Source organism: Oncorhynchus nerka, linkage group LG7 (genome assembly GCF_034236695.1).
Source record: "Oncorhynchus nerka isolate Pitt River linkage group LG7, Oner_Uvic_2.0, whole genome shotgun sequence".
NCBI classification, from domain to species: Eukaryota; Metazoa; Chordata; class Actinopteri; order Salmoniformes; family Salmonidae; genus Oncorhynchus; species Oncorhynchus nerka.
This window is the reverse complement of record NC_088402.1, coordinates 96,340,393-96,361,305: the sequence shown is the minus strand read 5'-3', so window position 1 is coordinate 96,361,305 and position 20,913 is coordinate 96,340,393. Positions and strand designations below refer to the sequence as shown.

General features: G+C 42.8%; 1 protein-coding gene across 1 annotated transcript in view; it reads left to right on the top strand.

The window, feature by feature from the left end:
• The window catches only part of LOC115128116 (leucine-rich repeat-containing G-protein coupled receptor 6), a 134,941-nt gene that overhangs the window by 76,757 nt on the left and 37,271 nt on the right, over positions 1 to 20,913 (top strand). Inside the window, exons 7-13 of the mRNA XM_065021015.1 lie at positions 13,339 to 13,407; positions 13,660 to 13,731; positions 14,960 to 15,031; positions 15,158 to 15,226; positions 16,023 to 16,094; positions 16,262 to 16,327; positions 17,404 to 17,475. Coding sequence (XP_064877087.1) covers positions 13,339 to 13,407; positions 13,660 to 13,731; positions 14,960 to 15,031; positions 15,158 to 15,226; positions 16,023 to 16,094; positions 16,262 to 16,327; positions 17,404 to 17,475 — 492 coding nt within the window. The remainder of the gene's footprint in view (positions 1 to 13,338; positions 13,408 to 13,659; positions 13,732 to 14,959; positions 15,032 to 15,157; positions 15,227 to 16,022; positions 16,095 to 16,261; positions 16,328 to 17,403; positions 17,476 to 20,913) is intronic.

The following is a 20,913-nucleotide window of genomic DNA, read 5'->3' as shown; positions in this document are numbered from 1 at the left end:
TGGGTTTGGCGACGAGTATGAAGCGAGGGCCAGCCAACGAGAGCGTACAGGTCGCAATGGTGGGTAGTATATGGGGCTTTGGTGACAAAACGGATAGCACTGTGATAGACTGCATCCAATTTGTTGAGTAGGGTATTGGAGGCTATTTTGTAAATGACATCGCCAAAGTCGAGGATTGGTAGGATGGTCAATTTTACAAGGGTATGTTTGGCAGCATGAGTGAAGGATGCTTTGTTGCGAAATAGGAAGCCAATTCTAGATTTAACTTTGGATTGGAGATGTTTGATATGGGTCTGGAAGGAGAGTTTACAGTCTAACCAGACACCTAAGTATTTGTAGTTGTCCACGTATTCTAAGTCAGAGCCGTCCAGAGTAGTGATGTTGGACAGGCGGGTAGGTGCAGGTAGCGATCGGTTGAAGAGCATGCATTTAGTTTTACTTGTATTTAAGAGCAATTGGAGGCCACGGAAGGAGAGTTGTATGGCATTGAAGCTTGCCTGGAGGGTTGTTAACACAGTGTCCAAAGAAGGGCCGGAAGTATACAGAATGGTGTCGTCTGCATAGAGGTGGATCAGAGACTCACCAGCAGCAAGAGCGACCTCATTGATGTATACAGAGAAGAGAGTCGGTCCAAGAATTGAACCCTGTGGCACCCCCATAGAGACTGCCAGAGGTCCGGACAACAGACCCTCCGATTTGACACACTGAACTCTATCAGAGAAGTAGTTGGTGAACCAGGCGAGGCAATCATTTGAGAAACCAAGGCTGTCGAGTCTGCCGATGAGGATGTGGTGGTTGACAGAGTCGAAAGCCTTGGCCAGATCAATGAATACGGCTGCACAGTAATGTTTCTTATCGATGGCGGTTAAGATATCGTTTAGGACCTTGAGCGTGGCTGAGGTGCACCCATGACCAGCTCTGAAACCAGATTGCATAGCAGAGAAGGTATGGTGAGATTCGAAATGGTCGGTAATCTGTTTGTTGACTTGGCTTTCGAAGACCTTAGAAAGGCATGGTAGGATAGATATAGGTCTGTAGCAGTTTGGGTCAAGAGTGTCCCCCCTTTGAAGAGGGGATGACCGCAGCTGCTTTCCAATCTTTGGGAATCTCAGATGACACGAAAGAGAGGTTGAACAGGCTAGTAATAGGGGTGGCAACAATTTCGGCAGATAATTTTAGAAAGAAAGGGTCCAGATTGTCTAGCCCGGCTGATTTGTAGGGGTCCAGATTTTTCAGCTCTTTCAGAACTTCAGCTGAATGGATTTGGGAGAAGGAGAAATGGGGAAGGCTTGGGCGAGTTGCTGTTGGGGTGCAGTGCTGTTGACCGTAGGAGTTGCCAGGTGGAAAGCATGGCCAGCCGTAGAAAAATGCTTATTGAAATTCTCAATTATGGTGGATTTATCAGTGGTGACAGTGTTTCCTATCTTCAGTGCAGTGGGCAGCTGGGAGGAGGTGTTCTTATTCTCCATGGACTTTACAGTGTCCCAGAACTTTTTAGAGTTAGTGTTGCAGGAAGCAAATTTCTGCTTGAAAAAGCTAGCCTTGGCTTTTCTAACTGCCTGTGTATAACGGTTTCTAGCTTCCCTGAACAGCTGCATATCACGGGGACTGTTCGATGCTAATGCAGAACGCCATAGGATGTTTTTGTGTTGGTTAAGGGCAGTCAGGTCTGGGGAGAACCAAGGGCTATATCTGTTCCTGGTTCTAATTTTCTTGAATGGGGCATGTTTATTTAACATTGTTAGGAAGGCATTTTTAAAAAATATCCAGGCATCCTCTACTGACGGGATGAGATCAATATCCTTCCAGGACACCCCGGCCAGGTCGATTAGAAAGGCCTGCTCGCTGAAGTGTTTCAGGGAGCGTTTTACAGTGATGAGTGGAGGTCGTTTGACCGCTGACCCATTACGGATGCAGGCAATGAGGCAGTGATCGCTGAGATCTTGGTTGAAGACAGCAGAGGTGTATTTAGAGGGGAAGTTGGTTAGGATGATATCTATGAGGGTGCCCGTGTTTAAGGCTTTGGGGGTACCTGGTAGGTTCATTGATAATTTGTGTGAGATTGAGGGCATCAAGTTTAGATTGTAGGATGGCTGGGGTGTTAAGCATGTTCCAGTTTAGGTCGCCTAGCAGCACGAGCTCTGAAGATAGATGGGGGCAATCAGTTCACATATGGTGTCCAGAGCACAGCTGGGAGCAGAGGGTGGTCTATAGCAGGCGGCAACGGTGAGAGACTTGTTTTTAGAGAGGTGGATTTTTAAAAGTAGAAGTTCAAATTGTTTGGGTACAGACCTGGATAGTAGGACAGAACTCTGCAGGCTATCTTTGCAGTAGATTGCAACACCGCCCCTTTAGCAGTTCTATCTTGTCTGAAAATGTTGTAGTTTGGAATTAAAATTTCTGAATTTTTGGTGGTCTTCCTAAGCCAGGATTCAGACACAGCTAGAACATCCGGGTTGGCAGAGTGTGCTAAAGCAGTGAAAAGAACAAACTTAGGGAGGAGGCTTCTAATGTTAACATGCATGAAACCAAGGCTATTACAGTTACAGAAGTCATCAAAAGAGAGCGCCTGGGGAATAGGAGTGGAGCTAGGCACTGCAGGGCCTGGATTCACCTCTACATCGCCAGAGGAACATAGGAGGAGAAGAATAAGGGTACGGCTAAAAGCAATAAGAATTGGTCGTCTAGAACGTCTGGAACAGAGAGTAAAAGGAGGTTTCTGGGGGCGATAAAATAGCATCAAGGTATAATGTACAGACAAAGGTATGGTAGGATGTGAGTACAGTGGAGGTAAACCTAGGTATTGAGTGATGAAGAGAGAGATATTGTCTCTAGAAACATCATTGAAACCAGGAGATGTCATTGCATGTGTGGGTGGTGGAACTAATAAGTTGGATAAGGTATAGTGAGCAGGACTAGAGGCTCTACAGTGAAATAAGCCAATAAACACTAACCAGAACAGCAATGGACAAGACATATTGACATTAAGGAGAGGCATCCTTAGTCGAGTGATCAAAAAGGGTCCAGGGAGTGGAGAGGTTGGTTGGGGGTCACAGCGATTTAGACAGCTAGCCAGGCCATCGGTAGCAAGCTAGCATAGGATGGAGGTCTGTTATTAGCCACCTCTTGGAGCCAGCCGGATCTCCTTCGGGTAGATAACGTCGGCAGTCCAGTTGTGAAGGCCCGGAGGGGCTCCGTGTAGGCAGTAAAACGGGTCCGGATAGGTGACTGCAGCCCAGGAGTGATTGACGGAGCTCAGGAGTGGTTGACTGAGCTCGCTAGCTCCGGAGTAATTGATGTTTGCTCCGGAATCGACGAAAGCAGATAGACACACGGATAGCAGCCAGCTAGCTGTGAGATCCGGGAGTGAATGTCCAGAGAGCAGTTGAAACCAGGGACATGGAGAGAAAAATCGGTCCGGTATGTTCCGTTCGAGCCGCGCTGCGCCGTACAAAACTGGCGATAGATTTTCGAGTTAAAGGATAGCTAATGACCACAAACCGTGGTTAGCTGAATACGAACGAGTTGCCAGTAAAGAAGCTAACTAGCTTCTGATTAGCTTCTGGCTAGCTCCTGGCTAGCTTCTTGGAGGATTGCAGATTTGATTGCAGATTTGAGGTAAATAATACGTATTTATACATATCAATTGGTGAGGCAGGTTGCAGGAGAGTGTATTGAAGATGAGTTGATGGAAAATAAAAATAAAATGTATGTGAAAAAAAAGTTGTAAATATATATATATACACGACACGACAAGACGAGGACAAAAGACGTCCGAACTGCTATGCCATCTTGGAATCTTGGATATCATGAAAGGGCTACAGTGGAGCAGGTTGAGAGCTTCAAGTTCCTTGGTGTCCACATCAACAACAAACTAGAATGGTCCAAACACACCAAGACAGTCATGAAGAGGGCACGACAAAACCTATTCCCCCTAAATCCTTGGAGGACCGAGCACGCCCCCAAAGGTTATACAGCTGCAACATCAAAAGCACTGGTTGCATCACTGCCTGGTACGGCAACTGCTCGACCTCCGACTGCAAGGCACTACAGAGGGTAATGCGTATGACCCCCAGTACATCACTGGGGCCAAGCCGCCTGCCATCCAGGACCTCTATACCAGGCGGTGTCAGAGGAAGGCCCAGTACATCACTGGGGCCAAGCCGCCTGCCATCCAGGACCTCTATACCAGGCGGTGTCAGAGGAAGGCCCAGTACATCACTGGGGCCAAGCCGCCTGCCATCCAGGACCTCTATACCAGGCGGTGTCAGAGGAAGGCCCAGTACATCACTGGGGCCAAGCTTCCTCCCATCCAGGACCTCTATACCAGGCGGTGTCAGAGGAAGGCCCAGTACATCACTGGGGCCAAGCCGCCTGCCATCCAGGACCTCTATACCAGGCGGTGTCAGAGGAAGGCCCAGTACATCACTGGGGCCAAGCTTCCTGCCATCCAGGACCTCTATACCAGGCGGTGTCAGAGGAAGGCCCAGTACATCACTGGGGCCAAGCCGCCTGCCATCCAGGACCTCTATACCAGGCGGTGTCAGAGGAAGGCCCAGTACATCACTGGGGCCAAGCTTCCTGCCATCCAGGAACTCTATACCAGGCGGTGTCAGAGGAAGGCCCAGTACATCACTGGGGCCAAGCCGCCTGCCATCCAGGACCTCTACACCAGGCGGTGTCAGAGGAAGGCCCAGTACATCACTGGGGCTAAGCCGCCTGCTATCCAGGACCTCTACACCAGGCGGTGTCAGAGGAAGGCCCAGTACATCACTGGGGCAAAGCTGCCTGTCATCCAGGACCTCTACACCAGGCGGTGTCAGAGGAAGGCCCAGTACATCACTGGGGCTAAGCCGCCTGCTATCCAGGACCTCTACACCAGGCGGTGTCAGAGGAAGGCCCAGTACATCACTGGGGCCAAGCTTCCTGCTATCCAGGACCTCTGTATCAGGCGGTGTCAGAGGAAGGCCCAGTACATCACTGGGGCTAAGCCGCCTGCTATCCAGGACCTCTACACCAGGCGGTGTCAGAGGAAGGCCCAGTACATCACTGGGGCCAAGCTTCCTGCTATCCAGGACCTCTGTATCAGGCGGTGTCAGAGGAAGGCCCAGTACATCACTGGGGCCAAGCCTCCTGCTATCCAGGACCTCTACACCAGGCGGTGTCAGAGGAAGGCCCAGTACATCACTGGGGCCAAGCTTCCTGCTATCCAGGACCTCTATACCAGGCGGTGTCAGAGGAAGGCCCTAAAAATGGTCAAAGACCCCAGCCACCCCAGTCATAGACTGTTCTCTCTACTACCGCATGGCAAGCGGTACCGGAGTGCCAAGTCTAGGACAAAAAGGCTTCTCAACAGTTTTTACCCCCAAGCCATAAGACTCCTGAACAGGTAATCAAATGGCTACCTGGATTATTTGCATTGTGTGTCCCCCGCAACCCCTCTTTTACACTGCTGCTACTCTCTGTTCATCATATATGCATCGTCACTTTAACCATATCTACATGTACATACTACCTCAATCAGCCTGACTAACCGGTGCCTGTATAGAGCCTCTCTACTGTATATAGCCTCTCTACTGTATATAGACTCTCTACTGTATATAGCCTCTCTACTGTATGTAGCCTCTCTACTGTATATAGCCTCTCTACTGTATATAGCCCCTCTACTGTATATAGCCTCTCTACTGTATATAGCCTCTCTACTGTATATAGCCTCTCTACTGTATATAGCCTCTACTGTATATAGCCTCTACTGTATATAACCTCTCTACTGTATATAGCCTCTCTACTGTATATAGCCTCTCTACTGTATATAACCCCTCTACTGTATATATACTCTCTACTGTATATAGCCCCTCTACTGTATATAGCCCCTCTACTGTATATAGCCCCTCTACTGTATATAGCCCCTCTACTGTATATAGCCTCTCTACTGTATATAGCCTCTCTACTGTATATAGCCCCTCTACTGTATATAGCCTCTCTACTGTATATAGCCTCTCTACTGTATATAGCCCCTCTACTGTATATAGCCCCTCTACTGTATATAGCCTCTCTACTGTATATAGCCTCTCTACTGTATATATCCCCTCTACTGTATATAGCCTCTCTACTGTATGTAGCCTCTCTACTGTTTATAGCCCCTCTACTGTATATAGCCTCTCTACTGTATATAGCCCCTCTACTGTATATAACCTGTCTACTGTATATAGCCTCTCTACTGTATATAACCTCTCTACTGTATAGAGCCCCTCTACTGTATATAGCCTCTCTACTGTATATAGCCTCTCTACTGTATATAGCCCCTCTACTGTATATAGCCTCTCTACTGTATATAACCTCTCTACTGTATATAGCCTCTCTACAGTATATAGCCTCTCTACTGTATATAGCCTCTACTGTATATAGCCCCTCTACTGTATATAACCTGTCTACTGTATATAGCCTCTCTACTGTATAGAGCCCCTCTACTGTATATAGCCTCTCTACTGTATATAACCTCTCTACTGTATAGAGCCCCTCTACTGTATATAGCCTCTCTACTGTATATAGCCTCTCTACTGTATATAGCCCCTCTACTGTATATAGCCTCTCTACTGTATATAACCTCTCTACTGTATATAGCCTCTCTACAGTATATAGCCCTCTACTGTATATAGCCTCTACTGTATATAGCCCTCTACTGTATATAACCTGTCTACTGTATATAGCCTCTCTACTGTATAGAGCCCCTCTACTGTATATAGCCTCTCTACTGTATATAGCCTCTACTGTATATATCCTCTACTGTATATAGCCTCTCTACTGTATATAGCCCCTCTACTGTATATAGCCTCTCTACTGTATATAGCCTCTCTACTGTATATAGCCTCTCTACTGTATATAGCCTCTCTACTGTATAGAGCCCCTCTACTGTATAGAGCCCCTCTACTGTATATAGCCTCTCTACTGTATATAGCCTCTACTGTATATAGCCTCTCTACTCTATATAGCCCCTCTACTGTATATAGACTCTCTACTGTATATAACCTCTACTGTATATAGCCTCTCTAATGTATATAGACTCTCTACTGTATATAACCTCACTACTGTATAGAGCCTCTCTACTGTATATAGCCTCTACTGTATATAGCCTCTCTACTGTATATAGCCTCTCTACTGTATATAGCCTCTCTAATGTATATAGACTCTCTACTGTATATAACCTCTACTGTATATAGACTCTCTACTGTATATATCCCCTCTACTGTATATAGCCTCTCTACTGTATATAGCCTTGCTACTTTTATAGCCTCTCTACTGTATATAGCCTCTCTGCTGTATATAGCCTTGCTACTTTTATAGCCTCTCTACTGTATATAGCCTCTCTGCTGTATATAGCCTCTCTGCTGTATATAGCCTCTCTGCTGTATATAGCCTCTCTACTGTATATAGCCTCTCTGCTGTATATAGCCTTGCTACTTTTATAGCCTCTCTACTGTATATAGCCTCTCTGCTGTATAGAGCCTCTCTACTGTATATAGCCCCTCTACTGTATATAGTCCCTCTACTGTATATAACCTCTCTACTGTATATAGCCACTCTACTGTATATAGCCTCTATACTGTATATAACCTCTCTACTGTATATAGCCCCTCTACTGTATATAGCCCCTCTACTGTATATAGCCCCTCTACTGTATATAGCCTCTACTGTATATAGCCCTCTACTGTATATAGCCCTCTACTGTATATAGCCTCTCTAATGTATATAGACTCTCTACTGTATATAACCTCTACTGTATATAGCCTCTCTAATGTATATAGACTCTCTACTGTATATAACCTCACTGCTGTATAGAGCCTCTCTACTGTATATAGCCTCTACTGTATATAGCCTCTCTACTGTATATAACCTCTACTGTATATAGACTCTCTACTGTATATAACCTCTACTGTATATAGACTCTCTACTGTATATAACCTCACTGCTGTATAGAGCCTCTCTACTGTATATAGCCTCTACTGTATATAACCCCTCTACTGTATATAGCCTCTCTACTGTATATAGCCTCTCTACTGTATATAGCCTTGCAACATTTATAGCCACACTACTGTATATAGCCTCTCTACTGTATATAGCCTTGCTACTTTTATAGCCCCTCTACTGTATGTAGCCTCTCTACTGTATATAGCCTCTCTACTGTATATAGCCCCTCTACTGTATATAGCCTCTCTACTGTATATAACCTCTCTACTGTATATAGCCTCTCTACAGTATATAGCCTCTCTACTGTATATAGCCTCTACTGTATATAGCCCCTCTACTGTATATAACCTGTCTACTGTATATAGCCTCTCTACTGTATAGAGCCCCTCTACTGTATATAGCCTCTCTACTGTATATAGCCTCTACTGTATATATCCTCTACTGTATATAGCCTCTCTACTGTATATAGCCCCTCTACTGTATATAGCCTCTCTACTGTATATAGCCTCTCTACTGTATATAGCCTCTCTACTGTATATAGCCTCTCTACTGTATAGAGCCCCTCTACTGTATAGAGCCCCTCTACTGTATATAGCCTCTCTACTGTATATAGCCTCTACTGTATATAGCCTCTCTACTCTATATAGCCCCTCTACTGTATATAGACTCTCTACTGTATATAACCTCTACTGTATATAGCCTCTCTAATGTATATAGACTCTCTACTGTATATAGCCCCTCTACTGTATATAACCCCTCTACTGTATATAGCCTCTCTACTGTATATAGCCTCTACTGTATATAGCCTCTCTACTGTATATAGCCTCTCTACTGTATATAGCCTCTCTAATGTATATAGACTCTCTACTGTATATAACCTCTACTGTATATAGACTCTCTACTGTATATATCCCCTCTACTGTATATAGCCTCTCTACTGTATATAGCCTTGCTACTTTTATAGCCTCTCTACTGTATATAGCCTCTCTGCTGTATATAGCCTTGCTACTTTTATAGCCTCTCTACTGTATATAGCCTCTCTGCTGTATATAGCCTCTCTGCTGTATATAGCCTCTCTGCTGTATATAGCCTCTCTACTGTATATAGCCTCTCTGCTGTATATAGCCTTGCTACTTTTATAGCCTCTCTACTGTATATAGCCTCTCTGCTGTATAGAGCCTCTCTACTGTATATAGCCCCTCTACTGTATATAGTCCCTCTACTGTATATAACCTCTCTACTGTATATAGCCACTCTACTGTATATAGCCTCTATACTGTATATAACCTCTCTACTGTATATAGCCCCTCTACTGTATATAGCCCCTCTACTGTATATAGCCCCTCTACTGTATATAGCCTCTCTACTGTATATAGCCCCTCTACTGTATATAGCCTCTCTACTGTATATAGCCTCTCTAATGTATATAGACTCTCTACTGTATATAACCTCTACTGTATATAGCCTCTCTAATGTATATAGACTCTCTACTGTATATAACCTCACTGCTGTATAGAGCCTCTCTACTGTATATAGCCTCTACTGTATATAGCCTCTCTACTGTATATAACCTCTACTGTATATAGACTCTCTACTGTATATAACCTCTACTGTATATAGACTCTCTACTGTATATAACCTCACTGCTGTATAGAGCCTCTCTACTGTATATAGCCTCTACTGTATATAACCCCTCTACTGTATATAGCCTCTCTACTGTATATAGCCTCTCTACTGTATATAGCCTTGCAACATTTATAGCCACACTACTGTATATAGCCTCTCTACTGTATATAGCCTTGCTACTTTTATAGCCCCTCTACTGTATGTAGCCTCTCTACTGTTTATAGCCCCTCTACTGTATATAACCTGTCTACTGTATATAGCCTCTCTACTGTATATAACCTCTCTACTGTATATAGCCTCTCTACAGTATATAGCCTCTCTACTGTATATAGCCTCTACTGTATATAGCCCCTCTACTGTATATAGCCTCTCTACTGTATATAACCTCTCTACTGTATATAGCCCCTCTACTGTATATAACCCCTCTACTGTATATAGCCTCTCTACTGTATATAACCCCTCTACTGTATATAGTCTCTCTACTGTATATAGCCCCTCTACTGTATATAGCCTCTCTACTGTATATAGCCCCTCTACTGTATATAGCCTCTCTAATGTATATAACCTCTCTACTGTATATAGCCCCTCTACTGTATATAACCCCTCTACTGTATATAGCCTCTCTACTGTATATAGCCTCTCTACTGTATATAGCCTCTCTACTGTATATAGCCTCTACTGTATATAGCCCCTCTACTGTATATAGCCTCTCTACTGTATATAACCTCTCTACTGTATATAGCCCCTCTACTGTATATAGCCTCTCTACTGTATATAGCCGCTCTACTGTATATAACCCCTCTACTGTATATAGTCTCTCTACTGTATATAGCCCCTCTACTGTATATAGCCTCTCTACTGTATACATCCTGTCTTTTTACTGTTGTTTTATTTCTTTACTTACCTATTGTTCACCTAATACCTTTTTTGCACTATTGGTTAGAGCCTGTAAGTCAGCATTTCACTGTGAGGTCTACTACACCTGTTGTATTCATCATTTCACTGTGAGGTCTACTACACCTGTTGTATTCATCATTTCACTGTGAGGTCTACTAGACCTGTTGTATTCAGCATTTCACTGTAAGGTCTACTACACCTGTTGTATTCAGCATTTCACTGTGAGGTCTACTACACCTGTTGTATTCAGCATTTCACTGTGAGGTCTACTACACCTGTTGTATTCAGCATTTCACTGTGAGGTCTACTACACCTGTTGTATTCAGCATTTCACTGTGAGGTCTACTACACCTGTTGTATTCAGCATTTCACTGTAAGGTCTACTACACCTGTTGTATTCAGCATTTCACTGTAAGGTCTACTACACCTGTTGTATTCAGCGTTTCACTGTGAGGTCTACTACACCTGTTGTATTCAGCATTTCACTGTAAGGTCTACTACACCTGTTGTATTCAGCATTTCACTGTGAGGTCTACTACACCTGTTGTATTCAGCGTTTCACTGTGAGGTCTACTACACCTGTTGTATTCAGCATTTCACTGTAAGGTCTACTACACCTGTTGTATTCAGCATTTCACTGTGAGGTCTACTAGACCTGTTGTATTCAGCATTTCACTGTGAGGTCTACTACACCTGTTGTATTCAGCATTTCACTGTGAGGTCTACTACACCTGTTGTATTCAGCATTTCACTGTAAGGTCTACTACACATGTTGTATTCAGCGTTTCAGTGTGAGGTCTACTACACCTGTTGTATTCAGCATTTCACTGTAAGGTCTACTACACCTGTTGTATTCAGCATTTCACTGTCAGGTCTACTACACCTGTTGTATTCAGCATTTCACTGTCAGGTCTACTACACCTGTTGTATTCAGCATTTCACTGTGAGGTCTACTACACCTGTTGTATTCAGCATTTCACTGTAAGGTCTACTACACCTGTTGTATTCTGCATTTCACTGTCAGGTCTACTACACCTGTTGTATTCAGCATTTCACTGTCAGGTCTACTACACCTGTTGTATTCAGCATTTCACTGTAAGGTCTACTACACCTGTTGTATTCAGCATTTCACTGTAAGGTCTACTACACCTGTTGTATTCAGCATTTCACTGTGAGGTCTACTACACCTGTTGTATTCTGCATTTCACTGTAAGGTCTACTACACCTGTTGTATTCAGCATTTCACTGTGAGGTCTACTACACCTGTTGTATTCAGCATTTCACTGTGAGGTCTACTACACCTGTTGTATTCATCATTTCACTGTGAGGTCTACTACACCTGTTGTATTCAGCATTTCACTGTGAGGTCTACTACACCTGTTGTATTCAGCATTTCACTGTAAGGTCTACTACACCTGTTGTATTCAGCATTTCACTGTGAGGTCTACTACACCTGTTGTATTCATCATTTCACTGTGAGGTCTACTACACCTGTTGTATTCAGCATTTCACTGTAAGGTCTACTACACCTGTTGTATTCAGCATTTCACTGTAAGGTCTACTACACCTGTTGCATTCAGCATTTCACTGTGAGGTCTACTACACCTGTTGTATTCAGCATTTCACTGTGAGGTCTACTACACCTGTTGTATTCAGCATTTCACTGTAAGGTCTACTACACCTGTTGCATTCAGCATTTCACTGTGAGGTCTACTACACCTGTTGCATTCAGCATTTCACTGTGAGGTCTACTACACCTGTTGTATTCAGCATTTCACTGTAAGGTCTACTACACCTGTTGTATTCAGCATTTCACTGTGAGGTCTACTACACCTGTTGTATTCATCATTTCACTGTGAGGTCTACTACACCTGTTGTATTCAGCATTTCACTGTGAGGTCTACTACACCTGTTGTATTCATCATTTCACTGTGAGGTCTACTACACCTGTTGTATTCAGCATTTCACTGTAAGGTCTACTACACCTGTTGTATTCAGCATTTCACTGTAAGGTCTACTACACCTGTTGTATTCAGCATTTCACTGTGAGGTCTACTACACCTGTTTGAGATGTTAAAGGCAGATACAAAATGTATCTAACAAGTTAATCAACAAGCTTCATGTTAGCATTCTAGTTTGCTCTGTTTTGTGGTTAATTCTTTCCAATGTGTCAAATAAATATATTTTTGTTTTCTCATGATTTGGTTGGGTCTAATTGTGCTGCTGTCCTGGGGCTCTGTGGGGTGTGTTTGTGAATAGAGCCCCAGGACCAGCTTACTAAGGGGACTCTTCTCCAGGTTCATCTCCCTCTCCTCTATCTCTCCCTCTGTCTCCCTCTCTCTCTCTCTTCCTATCTCCCCCTCTCTCTCTCCCTCTGTCTCCCTCTCTCTCTCTTCCTATCTCCCCCTCTCTATCTCTCTCCCTCTATCTCTTCCTATCTCCCCCTCCCCTTTGTCTCCCTGTCTCTCTACCTATCTCCCCCTTGCTATCTCTCTCCCTATCTCTCCCTTTGTCTCCCCCTCGCTATCTCTCTCCCTCTCTCTCTTCCTATCTCTCCCTTTGTCTCCCTGCCTCTCTACCTATTCCCCCTCTCTATCTCTCTCCCTCTATCTCTTCCTATCTCCCCCTCCCCTTTGTCTCCCTGTCTCTCTACCTATCTCCCCCTTGCTATCTCTCTCCATATCTCTCCCTTTGTCTCCCTGTCTCCCCCTCGCTATCTCTCTCCCTCTCTCTCTTCCTATCTCTCCCTTTGTCTCCCTGCCTCTCTACCTATTTCCCCCTCACTATCTCTCTCCTTCTATCTCTTCCTATCTCCCCCTCTCTATCTCTTCCTATCTCCCCTCTCAGGGATCTGAACTACAATGATCTACCAGAGTTTCCTACAGCCATCAGGACCCTGGCAAAGCTTCAGGAACTGTGAGTCCACACACACACACACACACACAGACACACAGAAACACACACAGTTGCCTGCTTGACTATCATATGTTCTCTCTGTGATCAGGATCAGTGGTTGATGTTATATTTATATCATATTTTATCAGTGGTTTTAATGCAGGGTACAACATCTCAAACCTCAATAGCTGCACACCGAGGGGAGGGCTATGATTTCTCTCGCACTTAGCAGATGCTCTGACGTGTGTGTGTGTGTGTGTGTGTGTGTCCTAGTGGGTTCCACCACAACAACATCAGAGCGATCCCTGAGAGAGCCTTCATGGGAAACCGCCAGCTACAGACCATGTTAGTAACCCCCCCCCCCCACACACACACTGATAAACACACACACACACACACACACACACACACACACACACTGATACACACACTCATAAACTGATTAATACACATAAACACACACACACACACACACACTGATAAACACACACACACACACACTGATAAACACACACACACACACACTGATAAACACACACACACACACACACACACACACTGATAAACACACACACACACACACACACACACTGATAAACACACACACACACACACACACACTGATAAACACACACACACACACACACACTGATAAACACACACACACACACACACTGATAAAACACACACACACACACACACACACACACACACACACACACACACACACTGATAAACACACACACACCCACTGATAAACACACACACACACACACACACACACACACACACACACACTGATAAACACACACACACACTGATAAACACACACACACACACAAACACACACACACACACACACACTGATAAACACACACACACACACACTGATAAACACACACACACACTGATAAACACACACACACACACAGATAAACACACACACAGACACACACTGATTAATACACACACACACACACTGATAAACACACACACACACACACTGATAAACACACACACCCACTGATAAACACACACACAGACATACACTGATTAAAACACACACACACACACTGATAAACACACACACTGATAAACACACACACACACACACACACACACTGATAAACACACACACACACACACTGATAAACACACACACACACTGATAAACACACACACACACTGATAAACACACACACACACACTGATAAACACACACACACACACTGATAAACACACACACACACACTGATAAACACACACACACACACACACACACACACACACACACACTGATAAACACACACACAGACACACACACACACTGATAAACACACACACACACTGATAAACACACACACACTGATAAACACACACACACACTGATAAACACACACACACTGATAAACACCCACACACACTGATAAACACACACACACACACACACTGATAAACACACACACACACTGATAAACACACACACACACTGATTAATACACATAAACACACACACATACAAGTACACGTAGACAAAGGCCTTGGTGAAATAAATAACATGACCTCTTCTCAGTCACTTCTATGAGAATCCCATCCAGTCTGTGGGAAGATCCGCTTTCCAGTTTTTACCTAAGCTCCATACACTGTGAGTAATGAGGTTCCTTCTCCAGTCTGACAATATGACTTTTGGATGTATGTCTTGGATATAGCAGACCACATGAGTGTGTATGTGTGTGTGTACCATCTAACTAACGAGCGCGTCCCTCTCCAGCTCCCTAAACGGGGCGACCCAGATACGAGATTTCCCCGACCTGAAAGGAACCACCAGCCTGGAAACACTGTAAGAGAGACAGAGACACACACACACACACACACACACACACACACACACACACACACACACACACACACACACACACACACACACACTACTGCTGTAATGAGTGCAGGGGCTCAGTCTCCCCTACCTAATGAGTGTCTCAGAGAATGGGAACAGAGACAGAAATAGAAGGAGGAGAGAGAGGGGAGAGTTGTACCATCAGGTAGCTAACTGGCCACAGAAGCTCTGGGAGGGTACGACAAGCTCTGGGAGGGTACGACAGGCTCTGGGAGGGTACGACAGGCTCTGGGAGGGTACGGCATGTTCTGGGAGGGTATGGCAAGCTCTGGGAGGGTACGACAAGCTCTGGGAGGGTACGACAAGCTCTGGGAGGGTATGACAGAGGCTCTGGGAGGGTGTGACAGGAGCTCTGGGAGGGTGTGACAGAGGAGCTGGGAGGGTGTGACAGGGGCTCTGGGAGAGTGTGACAGAGGCTCTAGAAGGGTACGACAGAGGCTCTGGGAGGGAATGACAGAGCACACACATGCACTGACATTGACAAAGTTCTGGGGCATTAGGATCTCTTAGACTAGAGGGAAGAGCCGAATCCAGCCAAATCTGGTCTCCCATCCAGGGACCAACTAGTCCCAACCCTGCTTAGCTTCAGCCTATTGAGCTAGCTGTCTCACTGTGTTAGTATCACAGAGACAGAAGAATCAACTGGCTTCCCTGGACCTAAACAATCACTACAATACCCTCAAATATACTCAAATACCCTCTTCTGTCTCTCACTCCCCCCTCTCTCTCCTCTCTCTAGGACATTGACCAGGGCTGGTCTCTCTACTCTTCCTCAGCGGTTGTGTCAGCAGCTACTCCGCCTCAGAGTACTGTGAGTACTTTGAGCGAAAGAATGTGCACACACACACAATTCAATTGAACCGTACCCCCTAAATGCCCCAATTGATAAAATCCCAAACCCACAGAATTGCTTACCTCTGACATGGATCTGAAACACCAGATTACACTATGATGATATTTTTGCCTGTGTGTTCACAGCGAGCTGTCTCATAATCAGATAGAGGATCTTCCCAGCTTCTATCACTGCTCTGCCCTGCAGGAAATGTGAGTCAACATGGTGTAATGGTTGAAGCTTAGAACAACGTTCCAATAACAGAATGTTAGAACAACGTTCCAATAACAGAATGTTAGAACAACGTTTCAATAACAGAATGTTAGAACATCGTTCCAATAACACTATGTTAGAACCACCTTCCAATAACAGAATGTTAGAACATTGTTCCAATTACACTATATTAGAACCACCTTCCAATAACAGAATGTTAGAACATCGTTTCAATAACAGAATGTTAGAACATCGTTCCAATAACAGAATGTTAGAACAACGTTCCAATAACAGAATGTTAGAACAACGTTCCAATAACAGAATGTTAGAACCACCTTCCAATAACAGAATGTTAGAACAACGTTCCAATAACAGAATGTTAGAACATCGTTCCAATAACAGAATGTTAGAACAACGTTCCAATAACAGAATGTTAGAACAACGTTCCAATAACAGAATGTTAGAACCACCTTCCAATAACAGAATGTTAGAACAACGTTCCAATAACAGAATGTTAGAACCACCTTCCAATAACAGAATGTTAGAACCACCTTCCAATAACAGAATGTTAGAACAACGTTCCAATAACAGAATGTTAGAACAACGTTCCAATAACAGAATGTTAGAACATCGTTCCAATAACAGAATGTTAGAACAACGTTCCAATAACAGAATGTTAGAACCACCTTCCAATAACAGAATGTTAGAACAACGTTCCAATAACAGAATGTTAGAACAACGTTCCAATAACAGAATGTTAGAACAACATTCCGATAACACTATGTTAGAACAACGTTCCAATAACAGAATGTTAGAACAACGTTCGAATAACACTGTTAGAACCACATTCCAATAACAGAATGTTAGAACCACCTTCCAATAACAGAATGTTAGAACAACGTTCCAATAACAGAATGTTAGAACAACGTTCCAATAACGGAATGTTAGAACAACGTTCCGATAACGGAATGTTAGAACAACGTTCTGATAATGGTATGACTGAAATAGTAGGAGTCTATGCTTTAGTATTGCAGTTTCACTGCTTGTTTTATAGTAACAGGGTGTGTGTGTGTAGAGGCCTGCAGTATAACCAAATTAGGAGGATTGAGAGGAATACCTTCCAGCAGCTCAGCTCTCTACAGTCTCTGTGAGTATACTGTTTACTCTCTGTGAGTACACTGTTTACTCTCTGTGAGTATACTGTTTACTCTCTGTGAATACTCTTTACTCTCTGTGAGTATACTGTTTACTCTCTGTGAATACTGTTAACTCTCTGTGAGTATACTGTTTACTCTCTGTGAATACTCTTTACTCTCTGTGAGTATACTGTTTACTCTCTGTGAGTACACTGTTTACTCTCTGTGAGTATACTGTTTACTCTCTGTCAATACTCTTTACTCTCTGTGAGTATACTGTTTACTCTCTGTGAATACTCTTTACTCTCTGTGAGTATACTGTTTACTCTCTGTGAGTATACTGTTTACTCTCTGTCAATACTCTTTACTCTCTGTGAGTATACTGTTTACTCTCTGTGAATATACTGTTTACTCTCTGTGTATACTCTTTACTCTCTGTGAGTATACTGTTTACTCTCTGTGAACACTCTTTACTCTCTGTGAGTATACTGTTTACTCTCTGTGAATACTCTTTACTCTCTGTGAGTACACTGTTTACTCTCTGTGAGTATACTGTTTACTCTCTGTCAATACTCTTTACTCTCTGTGAGTATACTGTTTACTCTGTCTACTCTTTGAATACTGTTTACTCTCTGTGAGTATACTGTTTACTCTCTGTCAATACTCTTTACTCTCTGTGAGTATACTGTTTACTCTCTGTCAAATACTCTCTTTACTCTCTGTGAGTATACTGTTTACTCTCTGTGAATACTGTTAACTGTTTCTCTGTGAGTATACTGTTTACTCTCTGTGAGTATACTGTTTACTCTCTGTCAATACTCTTTACTCTCTGTGAGTATACCGTTTACTCTCTGTCAATACTCTTTACTCTCTGTGAGTATACTGTTTACTCTCTGTGAATACTCTTTACTCTCTGTGAGTATACTGTTTACTCTCTGTCAATACTCTTTACTCTCTGTGAGTATACTGTTTACTCTCTGTGAGTATACTGTTTACTCTCTGTGAGTATACTGTTTACTCTCTGTGAATACTGTTAACTCTCTGTGAGTATACTGTTTACTCTCTGTGAATATACTGTTTACTCTCTGTGTATACTCTTTACTCTCTGTGAGTATACTGTTTACTCTCTGTGAGTACACTGTTTACTCTCTGTGAGTATACTGTTTACTCTCTGTCAATACTCTTTACTCTCTGTGAGTATACTGTTTACTCTCTGTCAATACTCTTTACTCTCTGTGAGTATACTGTTTACTCTCTGTGAATACTCTTTACTCTCTGTGAGTATACTGTTTACTCTCTGTGAGTATACTGTTTACTCTCTGTGAATACGCTTTACTCTCTGTGAGTATACTGTTTACTCTCTGTGAATACTGTTAACTCTCTGTGAGTATACTGTTTACTCTCTGTGAATATACTGTTTACTCTCTGTGAGTATACTGTTTACTCTCTGTGAGTATACTGTTTACTCTCTGTGAATACTCTTTACTCTCTGTGAGTATACTGTTTACTCTCTGTGAATATACTCTCTGTGAGTATACCGTTTACTCTCTGAGAAAACTGTTAACTCTCTGTGAGTATACTGTTTACTCTCTGTGAATACTCTTTACTCTCTGTGAGTATACTGTTTACTCTCTGTGAATACTCTTTACTCTCTGTGAGTATACTGTTTACTCTCTGTGAATACGCTTTACTCTCTGTGAGTATACTGTTTACTCTCTGTGAATACTGTTAACTCTCTGTGAGTATACTGTTTACTCTCTGTGAATATACTGTTTACTCTCTGTGAGTATACTGTTTACTCTCTGTCAATACTCTTTACTCTCTGTGAGTATACTGTTTACTCTCTGTGAATACTCTTTACTCTCTGTGAGTATACTGTTTACTCTCTGTCAATACTCTTTACTCTCTGTGAGTATACTGTTTACTCTCTGTGAATACGCTTTACTCTCTGTGAGTATACTGTTTACGCTCTGTGAATACTGTTAACTCTCTGTGAGTATACTGTTTACTCTCTGTGAATATACTGTTTACTCTCTGTGAGTATACTGTTTACTCTCTGTGAGTATACTGTTTACTCTCTGTGAATACTCTTTTCTCTCTGTGAGTATACTCTTTACTCTCTGTGAATACTCTTTACTCTCTGTGAGAAAACTGTTAACTCTTTGTGAGTATACTGTTTACTCTCTGTGTATACTCTTTACTCTCTGTGAGTATACCATTTACTCTCTGTGAATACTCTTTACTCTCTGTGAGTATACTGTTTACTCTCTGTGAATATACTGTTTACTCCCTGTGAGTATACTGTTTACTCTCTGTGAATACTCTTTACTCTCTGTGAGTATACTCTTTACTCTCTGTGAATACTCTTTACTCTCTGTGAGAAAACTGTTAACTCTTTGTGAGTATACTGTTTACTCTCTGTGTATACTCTTTACTCTCTGTGAGTATACTGTTTACTCTCTGTGAATACTCTTTACTCTCTGTGAGTATACCGTTTACTCTCTGTGAATACTCTTTACTCTCTGTGAGTATACTGTTTACTCTCTGTGAATACTCTTTACTCTCTGTGAGTATACTGTTTACTCTCTGTGAATACTCTTTACTCTCTGTGAGTATACTGTTTACTCTCTGTCAATACTCTTTACTCTCTGTGAGTATACTGTTTACTCTCTGTGAATATACTGTTTACTCTCTGTGAGTATACTGTTTACTCTCTGTGAGTATACTGTTTACTCTCTGTGAATACTCTTTACTCTCTGTGAGTATACCATTTACTCTCTGTGAATACTCTTTACTCTCTGTGAGAAAACTGTTAACTCTTTGTGAATATACTGTTTACTCTCTGTGTATACTCTTTACTCTCTGTGAGTATACCATTTACTCTCTGTGAATACTCTTTACTCTCTGTGAGTATACTGTTTACTCTCTGTGAGTATACTGTTTACTCTCTGCGAGTATACTGTTTACTCTCTGTGAATACGCTTTACTCTCTGTGAGTATACTGTTTACTCTCTGTGAATACTGTTTACTCTCTGTGAATACTCTTTACCCTCTGTGAGTATATGGTTTACTCTCTGTGAATACTCTTTACTCTCTGTGAGTATACTGTTTACTCTCTGTGAGTATACTGTTTACTCTCTGTGAATACTCTTTACTCTCTGTGAGTATACTGTTTACTCTCTGTCAATACTCTTTACTCTCTGTGAGTATACTGTTTACTCTCTGTGAGTATACTGTTTACTCTCTGTGAATACTCTTTACTCTCTGTGAGTATACTGTTTACTCTCTGTGAATACTGTTTACTCTCTGTGAGTATACTGTTTACTCTCTGTGAATACTCTTTACTCTCTGTGAGTTTACTCTCTGTGAATATACTCTTTACTCTCTGTGAGTTTACTCTCTGTGAGTGTACTGTTTACTCTCTGTGAGTTTACTCTCTGTGAGTGTAC